Here is a 9971-nt window from a genome sequence, read left to right on the forward strand (position 1 = left end):
CAATTTTCAAGAGTGGAAAAGGAGACTACAATCAAAGGCTAGGCACAAAATTGTGCACGTTTTTCAAAAGGCATGCATTGCGACATAAAAACAACCGATCAAAAACACCATGTGGAAGTAGAACCTGAGTCCTTAAGGACATTAGCAAAACTGAACGCCTCCATTACCACTTCGTTAGCCGACATGCTAACATAAAGAAATATTAAAAATGGAGAGAGAGAGAGAGAGAGAGAGAGAGAGGCTACCCCTTATAACACAAACTTAAGGAAACAAGGCATTTTGTCCGTTCTTATCTTATACTAGTAGCATAGCCTAGGAGAGAGATGAAGGACCGATTGCAACAATGCTCATTTATTTGTAAGACTCGATTATAAACACAATAAAAGCATCACCAATCAGATATACACAGCTTGAGCAGTCTTCTGAAAAAACATCATTGAAAGTGCAACACCACCAAAAAACTAAACCAGGCAGAACTCAACTGTCTTCAGTATTTACCAGAATTTTTTCAAAAGGTACATGCCAACAATATCAAGCCCAAGACAATCCTTGCAACACACACACACTCTTTTTATTTGTGAAATATCACACACAGCACGCCCACACGGGGGGGCAGCATAAAAGCCCTTTGCAGCAAAAGTTGACCTCTTGGCAATCTGTCTTAAAGCTTTTGATGGAAAAGAGACTTAGGCCCTAATTTCTTCTTTATTTTCTAGAAAGGGCACGGCATAAATTTATGTAAGGGAAGAAAAAGCACTCCTAAATTTTCCATTTTTGTGAAGAAAAAACAAATTGGGGATTCTGAAAATTCCTGTCCAAGAGGAGAAAAAAGGAAGAGGTCGCCTTAGGTCATGCGTGAACCAAGGTAATTGTATCATTCCCCAAGCCTGTTCAAGTGACCTACCATCCACAATAAATACTATACTGGGAAAATTTAAAAGATTGATGAATGCTTCAAAAGTAAAACATGCACAATATTCCTCAATAGTGAATGCAGCATCAAACTTCACAAAATGAAGATTGAATCCGAGCCCAATAGCTATGCCCCTGTTTGGGGCTCTGTTCTTCACATTTCCTTTGAGGTGAGATAAAGTTACATAGCTGCTCAATGTTTCTTCCAGACATAAAAAGGCCGATCAAATTCTGCTTGAAAACAAGCTCTCAGACTAACCATTAATTTACAATTTGTTTCGTAGAAACATATCGAGAGTATGACAGCTGATCAGGTTCTGCTTGCACAATGATATAAGCTCTGCCAAAGCTTCACTTCACAGCGACCACAGTGCCAAAGGGGAGATTGACATGAATTGACGAGGAAGGAAAAGCAAAGGGATGTGATCCAGATGAACCGAGTGCCAGCTGATCTGTGGATCCAAGCATACTTCCAATACTCTCGAGTACAAGATCAGAATTGAATAAAGTCCAAAAATTTTAGGGACAGAATGACAAGAATACAAAATACGCCCACAGAGTATAATCACTTTCAATCCCTAATAGGTCTTTTGAATAGAAACAAGTCCAAACCCTGTGGTGATCAACATTCCATTAACAAAGTAACTACTTCCTGCAGAAATGGAAATTGGCCACTGAAAGCTGCAAACAAACGTGCAAAGCCTTTAAGAAACCCTGCATATGTCTTTAAATGCCACATTACCCCATGTTAAAGACCTAAGATACTTGCATAGCCTCAGCATGATAATCTGCCAGCTCAGCATCAAGATCTTCTGCAGACTTATCTCCTCCTCTACCTTGTCCTCTGCCACGACCACGACCTCTCCTCAATGACCCTCCACGGCCTCGAGTCGCACTGCTCCAGAGAAACGATGATTTTAGAGAATCAGTAAGAAAAAAATCCTCTCTCTCTCTCTCTCTCTCTCTCTCTCTCTCTCTCTCTCACACACACACACACACACACACACACACACACACATGCAGCTCCCCATCCCCCCTTTTGCTCCCTGCCCCTCGTGCAGCTCCTTTCTGCTGCCCTTTGAGGGCCCTTCTGTCCAATAGCAAAGGATGATTCTAAGGTTGGAGATGGGCCACCGCAGCAGGAAGAGGTTCAGTGTTCTATTCAAGTACCAAAGTGGTTGGTGGATACCTTCGTGATTTTGGAGAGAGAGAGAGTATCCTTCCAAGTGGGCCATGGAGGATGGGACCTCGAAGATCGCACACAGTTGATGAAAGCCCAACCAGACGAGCCTTTACAAGCAGACCATACGTTAATGTCTCGTATCGTTCGAGACACGGAGTCTACCCATGCAAGTGGAAATGGAAGCATAGAGAAGAATGGGACTAGGAAGTTGGTTCCTAGGCTGTTGAAACGGTGAGCTATCAAGTGGGTCTTCAAGACCAACTATACTTGACGAGCACAAGGCCAAACTTGTGGCTAAGGGTATGCTTAGCGCCACAACTATGTGGACACGAAGGACAATTCTTGCCCTTGCCTTTCATCCACAGCAGCCGGTGTACCATATGGATGTAAAATCTACATTCTTGAATGTTGTCTTGCAAGAGGTGGTGTATATTGGGTAGCACAAATCTAGGCTCGCCATCTTCTTTTGGGATTGGAGATTTGGCAAAGATGATTCTTTGTATCCCAACAACAATATGTTCATGAGTTGCTAAAGACCCCCGATGGACCCAAGTACCAAACTTACTAAACATGATCCTTGTGAGCAGGTTGATGCCTCTTTGTATCCGAAGCTTGTCGATTGCTTAACACCAAAGTCAACTTGAGTTTTCAAGCGGGGCTCTTGAGCTTATCTATGCACACACCTTTCAAGACTCTTTAGGACGTAGGATTGCAGATGTTACAATATTTGCTGAAGTAAGTCACACTGATGCCAATTCCCAATTATGAAAAGAGGCAAACTATACCGGACCATTTACCTGTTGTGGCAAATGAAGATACAGAGCCACTTGATGGCAAGGGGAATGCGGAAGATAATCAAAGGTTTGGAAAGGCAATAGTTGATAACACGAACCGTGAGATTGTAACACTTGTAGACCTAGCTGAGATCGAATAGTGGGAGGCAAGGATGCTAATTATTGGAAAACAGCATATGAAATGATCGTGTTCAGCTTACGGACACGGCCTTGATATTCTAGGTAATATTCAAAGATATGTCAAGATTAATAGCTCTATGTGGGTCCTAAACCTCCAAAATCATTTATTCACAAGAGGGGGAGTCAGTGTATGATTACCCACAAGGATGTAAACAAGGATCAACTCATAGCCCTTTCAAATTTGTTTCAAAGATCTTTAAGTCATCAGCTCTGGATCCGCTTAGCCTCAAACGATTCATGAACATAGTAGTAAAACAATTTCCAAAGGACGTGACATTTCATTAATGGTCAGAGTATATGCTTGCAACATCTGATGGGTGTATGCCCCAGGCACACCTTGGTTTCTATGTGTGCTAGAGGCACAATTAGGTGCCCATAAGCACTGTTAGGTGGTGGTAGAAGCCACATAGGATGATTGAGAGAATCTAGGAGCAGATTGAGGAGATGATTGTGGAGCTCAGAGGTCATCAGTGATGTCAATGATCATGTAAGAGGTGCCTACTTAAGGACCTCACCTTTCTTCATTCCATAAGCAAGAATTCTCAGTTTGTGTTCACTCCATGCTTTCCTTTCAATTTTCCAACATGGTATCAGAGCCCTTTGATCCTCCTTGAGCCCATTTGTGCCACATCATCTTCTTCTTCTCCATCTTCTTCTTCTTCATCTTCACCATTTCTTCCCAAATCTTGCTAAAGCTGGTTCTCCCTCAGTTCTCCGCCATTCTCCGAGCCCTTCCTGCTGGAGATACCCCTCGAATGGGCGAACCTTCACCTGCAAGGAATTGAAGAATCAACGTCGCTGCTGGTCGCCATTCCACGAAAATCGTCGAATCTCTGTTCTGTGTTTTCTCTGTGTCTGCTCCACCCTTCTCTAATTCCTTTCAGGGGAAGCTTCTCCACACCTTGGGCTATCTTGTGTTGAAATCTGAGCAGCAATGGCTGCATATTCAAGGAGAAAACAAGCAAAAACCAATCGATTTTGACGACGCTTCAGCCAGCAACATCGCGTGAAATTCTGTCTAACCTCTGCACCAGAAATTTGCCTATATGTGAGCTTTCTTTTGCTTCAGAAAGCCCCTTTTTCTTTGCTTTGGAGAGCGAGATACAAGCCCTCCAAGTTCAGGCCTCTGTTTTGGACAGTTTTGACAAGGTTGTGAGTGTGATGCTACATTAGATGCTACTTTAGCATTTCTAATGTTTTAAAGTGTTAAATAGCATCAGTACAACTGTGGCTACAGCTTTGCTTTAAGTTGCTACACCTGGATTTGCTTGGAAAGCTTTCATTTAGCCACCTCTGTGAAGCATGCAAGTGAAAGCATCATTGATTTGTAGTATGAAATTTGGTCACAAGACATTAAATGCTTATACTTTGAAGCTTTTCAGTTGTTTTTCTAGCCTTGTAAGAGAGAAGACACTACCCAATTCTTGGGTTAGACCCTCTCATGGCTACCATCTTGAATATGGATAAGTTCAATGGTAAGGGCTTTCACACATGGCAGATGAAGGTTAAGTTTACATTGATGAGGGAAAACCTCTGGGGGCTTGTCAAACCGGCTTCAACTTCTTCTTCAACAGCCTCCAATGCTAGAGAATCCTTAGCTCCGACACAACCGGCAAGAGATCCTGCTAGAGAGGAGAAAGCCTATGGCATCATTGCTCTTGCCTTAGGAGATGACTATATTCATCACATCTCTGACTTAGAGTCTCCTTCAGAAGCTTGGTAGAAGCTTGACAACATTTTTGGTGCTAGCTCTCACATCTCAAAATTGTCACTTAAGATTGCTTTCTTTGAATTGAAGATGGTTAGTGGCACTCCTTTGGCTACCCATGTCAATTACATGCGGAGTCTCATGACTCAACTTGCTTCTATCAACTCTCCTATCACTACAGATGATGCAATGGCAGTGTTGCTCAAGAGTATGCCTGAAGATTATGATCATGTTGTTACCACTTTGAAAAATCTTCCTAATCCTAATCTTGAAGGTCTTATCTCTGCTCTTCAAGAAGAAGAAAGGCACATGGAACTCCGGAAAGGCAATGACACAGCCTATGCCATAAAAATCTAGAAGGGCAAGTTTTCACCTTGCAATCATTGTGATAAGACTAATCACCTCTCAAAAGACTGCTTCAAGATCAATCCATGCAAACACTGTGGCAAAAACAATCATCATGAAAAGTTTTGTAGAGCCAAAAAGGAAGCAACTTCAAAATCAGAAACTGCCAATCTACTTTCAGTTGATGTGCCTTCACAAGATGAGGCATCCTATGAAGATTATGCTTTTTGAATCATCTCCATGTATGCTCCATATCTCTCCTTTTTTTTTTTGAGTCAAGATACTCAGCCTGAATAGTCCTCCAAAATGAATGAAATAAACTATTGTGTGTTTTGTAAACACCTCTGGTCACCATATGATGTAGGCCATGTGTATGTGTTTTTGCTCCATGGTACCTCCTGCAGACATTGTATGCATGTACATGCAGGAAGCAACTTCAAAGTCAGAAACTGCCAATCTACTTTCAGTTGATGTGCCTTCACAAGATGAGGCATCCTATGAAGATTATGCTTTTTGAATCATCTCCATGTATGCTCCATATCTCTCCTTTTTTTTTTTGAGTCAAGGTACTCAGCCTGGATAGTCCTCCAAAATGAATGAAATAAACTATTGTGTGTTTTGTAAACACCTCTGGTCACCATATGATGTAGGCCATGTGTATGTGTTTTTCCTCCATGGTACCTCCTGCAGACATTGTATGCATGTACATGCAGGGAAGATAACCATTGAAGGTCTTTTGTATCCCTTTTGTTTACTTCACACCCTTGGGAACCCCTTGCTAGCATGAGAACCTAGCCATAGATTTATCCTTGACCACCATGAGATGGCATGAAAAACTATGAGACTAGATGTATCCTTGACATAGCCTGAGGCATTTCCTTGAGGGGGGGTATGATGGGATATCTCAAGGTGTATGCCCCAGGCACACCTTGGTTTCTATGTGTGTGTGCTAGAGGCACAGTTAGGTGCCCATAAGCACTGTTAGGTGGTGGTAGAAGCCACATAGGATGATTGAGAGAATCTAGGAGCAGATTGAGGAGATGATTGTGGAGCTCAGAGGTCATCAGTGATGTCAATGATCATGTAAGAGGTGCCTACTTAAGGACCTCACCTTTCTTAATTCCATAAGCAAGAATTCTCAGTTTGTGTTCACTCCATGCTTTCCTTTCAGTTTTCCAACAACATCATCAAGGACAAGTGTGTTCCTGAGTGCTCTTTCCAAAAAGCAATTGCAGCATCTCACACTACATATGGGGTATTGTCCCACACTAGGTAATTGACACAAGGTATCTAAAGAGTAGTCAGCACCCCACGTGTGAGCCCCAATACATATATTGTGACAATCACACTACCATTGACGTTGCCAAGAATGTCATAGCATTTATCTCATGTTTGTCCTATAGGAGACAATGCTGCAAAATATATTCACTAAAAAACTTGCAACAAGAAGTTGGACGTCTTCTAATAGGGCTTGGGTAAGAGACAGAACACCAATTGACAAGGGACACCACAAGCGTGGATTGCTCCAGATATAAGGAGGCGGACAAGAGCAACAATTCAATCTAGGCCCATCAAATAGGGCCAATAGTTGCACACAGCTCGACCACACAACTTCAAGAGAGGTAGCTCTAGTCTGGGTGAGAGCCCAACTGTGCTCAATAGCTAAGTTATAATCCAGGCTACCCAAGTAGCGAGCTTAAAGGGATTGGGGCCTGAACATGATGGGTCTATTTACTTGATAGAAAATCGGGTGTGGTTGGAAGAAACGTACCGTGAGGAGTGACCCTTCAACAATGGGGTAAAGCCACCAACTTCTTTGCATTATGTTACCCCCAGACGCTCATACACAAGTGCACTACAATCATTCAAAGGGAGATTTTTCACCTCACCTTTCCCAATATCAAATTGTAATCTTGGCACTCCCAACCCCATCGCATCAAAGACTAACAGCTTTGTCAAACAAGGAAATTCAGCACTAGAAAGAAAAGAATGAGTCACAAAGAGGAGACGTTGCATTAGTAAGACCTGTTAAAGCACAAAAAGATTCACGAAGGTTTAGAGAGAGAGCGACCAATTTGGAGGAACGCTGCCACTTTCTCCAAAAGGTATTAGTGTATCAGCCAGAAACCCCGGGAGGCAAGGTTCCATCATTTCTCACAATCTCTTCACTCAATGCAGACCACACATTCTTAGAGCAGCAAACCCCAGGAGAACTTCCTTTTCTTCAACTTGTAATGTGGCGCTCAAAGCAACCCCGGGAGGCAAGGTTCCATCATTTCTCACAATCTCTTCGCTCAACGCAGACCACACATTCTTAGAGCAGCAAACTCCAGGAGTACTTCCTTTTCTTCAACTTGTAATGCCTCCATCATTTCAGCATGAAAGTCTAGTGATGTTCACCTCGTACTCTATCTTTCCCACCTTATCATTGTCATAACGCACATGTGCTCAATAGGGATACAGTGTCATGTAAATTCTCACTTCATCTCCTAGATCTCCCTTTAGTGTCTAGAAGCTATATCACATGTGTGAAAAAAAAACCCTGGTTCTTATGCACCAATAAATGCAAAAATACTTGTGAAGAGTGTCTTCGCATCCAAAGACCAGCTGTGAAACATAAAATGTGGTGTTACTCTTCCAGATTGTTGCCCCTTGGCTTAGACTTCAACTTGCCATATTCATCACACCCGGCAAAGAAGACAGACCTGTCCACTCTGAAAACCCTACATCCTGAGGCAATCTCAATTGTGCACAATAAAATGAATGGAATCCTAATGATCCGACAGCATCCTTTTCTAACATATGAAAGTCCAGGAAATGGAGCTTACGTCACTCCTGCACCTCGCCCCCTTCCTCCAACCGTTGCAGTTCCATTTGAAGCTTGTCCTGCAGGAGTGGGAATAGGCAGATTTGTTCCAATAAGCTCAATCTTCATTGGTTTTCCATCCAGTTGCACGTTGTTGTATCGCTTCATGGCCGCTACTGCATCAGTTCTTCTTGAATATACCACCTCAGCAGTCCCCTGCATGATAATAAACAAAGGGGCAAATAAATACCTCTGGGATGGACAGTATTGCTGGTATAACTTCAGAGTCGACTTTAGCAAAGGTTGCAAAGATCAAGACCTTCACCTAAGCATAGACACAAGCAACATAATCCCATCCCCACGTCATCAATGCCCCTATGTCAATTGCCTAAATAATATGCCTTTGTAAGACTAGAATATATCCAATCGTGCAAATTCACAAGGAGGAAAACAGTAGCAATAAGTTATAAACTACCTTTGAGCGACCACTCCTGTCATAATGAATGGAGCTCCGCTTAAGGTCACCAACCTCTGAGAAAAGTTCCTGTTGCAAAAGCGAGACATTTACTTGAGAAGGACAGCCCAGAGCACTTCAGAATGACTGATCAGAGTGAACAAACACAAGGATCACGGACACTGATCCGAGCAGCACAGCAAATAAAAGTTGTCAACAGTTCCCAGACTGAAAAGCCTTAAAGATGTTTATTGCAAACCTTTATATCCTCGTTTGAGACTCCATAGTCCAAATTAGAAATGTATAGTTTAGTTCCAGTTTCAATTCCCATTTTGAGCCTAGCAGGAGCAGCACCTGCGCCCTCTTCAAATAGGTCATGCTGCCACGGGCCGTCGGGTGCTCTCTGGACAGGCTGCTTGACAGGAGACAGTAAGCAGGACAACGGGATTCGCATCATCAGCTCACAGTCCGAGTTCTCGACACCAGAATGGACACGTGACACATGTTAACGAGTGCAAATAACGTTAGAAAAGACGCGAAGGTCGGCCGCTGCGGCTGGATATTTCCACCAGATGTATGAAAAAAAGCGGAAGCTTTAACATTTATATCTATCTGAGACGGTTCCAATATCAAGAGTCACAGATGGAGATGCTGCTTGATGTGTCCCATGTAAAATCCCTATAATCCAGCTCAGAAAAACGCCATGCCCTAGGATATGAGGAAGGGGGGGACTCCCAAGCAACTGCTGCTTTCCTTTGCCGGAGCAACAGGTCAAACAAGGCCGGCTGCGAAGGCGAAATATAGGAATCCATAGTGAGTTTGAGAAGAAAAGTGAGGGATGCCGCGTGTGCTTGCCTGGGAGGAACTGTAAGGCGAAGGGCGAGATGCCAATCGAGCGTTAACCCTACGAACTGGACCTGCGGCGGAGCCATTGGAATTGCCAGCATAGCCGCTCCCTGCGGCTGCAGCGGCGGCGGCTGCACCTCTGCGAACCCCGCCTCTGCCTCGCGTGCCACGAGAGGACCGCTTGTTCTTGGAGATGAGGTCGTCAAGGGACAAGTCGAGGGCGCTGGTCATTCTGTTAGGGATAAAGGCAGAGAGAACACAAAAGGGTGGTTATAAGAGGAAGGGCTGATGTTGCAACAAAACAAGGCGAGCCAGCGGAGTGTGTGTTTGGAGTGTGTGTGTCTGTGTGTGTGTGTGTGTGTGTGTGTGTGAGAGAGAGAGCTGTAAGAAAGAGGGTTATTTATGCATTGTTCTAAACCGCTTCATTAATGACAACTTTCACGCCTCCTAAAGCGCTTCTTCCCAACTCTAACTTGTAGCCTAAGTAGAGAGCTAGTCTCTCTAGGAATGCCTTTTTATTCCCCCTCTCAATCGTAGCCTAGTAGAGAGACAGAGCACGCTCACGCGAGAGAGAGAGAGAGAGAGAGTCTGTGTAAGTGTTAGTGTGAGTGTAACGTGTGTATGCGTATAAGAAAGAGGGTAATGTATGGAACCACCTCTCTCTCTCAGAGAGTCTGTGTGAGTGTGAGTGTAACATGTCTGTGCGTGTAAGAAAGAGGGTAATGTATGGAACTCTCTCTCTC

General features: G+C 43.5%; 1 protein-coding gene across 1 annotated transcript; it reads right to left on the reverse strand.

The window, feature by feature from the left end:
- Window positions 1-1005: 1005 nt before the first annotated feature.
- Window positions 1006-9591, reverse strand: LOC147891890 (THO complex subunit 4A-like). Its single transcript, XM_087388271.1, has 5 exons — window positions 9238-9591; window positions 8642-8794; window positions 8404-8472; window positions 7951-8144; window positions 1006-1807 (listed from the first exon to the last, which is right to left on the reverse strand). The coding sequence occupies exons 1-5, from the start codon at window positions 9457-9459 to the stop codon at window positions 1669-1671; spliced, it is 777 nt and encodes a 258-aa protein (XP_087244397.1). The 5' UTR covers window positions 9460-9591; the 3' UTR covers window positions 1006-1668.
- Window positions 9592-9971: the final 380 nt, after the last annotated feature.

The sequence above is a fragment of the Dipteris shenzhenensis genome, chromosome 17, assembly GCF_047967505.1.
Source record: "Dipteris shenzhenensis isolate YYH24624 ecotype China chromosome 17, Dip_SZ_1.0, whole genome shotgun sequence".
Lineage (NCBI taxonomy): Eukaryota > Viridiplantae > Streptophyta > Polypodiopsida > Gleicheniales > Dipteridaceae > Dipteris > Dipteris shenzhenensis.

Bases quoted from the DNA above. Each gene is read 5' to 3' on its own strand.
- LOC147891890 (XM_087388271.1), bottom strand. From the start codon at position 9,459: ATGACCAGCGCCCTCGACTTGTCCCTTGACGACCTCATCTCCAAGAAC. The intron at 8,473-8,641 runs GTTTGCAATAAA...CTTTTGCAACAG, and splicing joins TCTCAAACGAGGATATAAAG to GAACTTTTCTCAGAGGTTGG. The intron at 8,145-8,403 runs GTAGTTTATAAC...ATTATCATGCAG, and splicing joins ACAGGAGTGGTCGCTCAAAG to GGGACTGCTGAGGTGGTATA.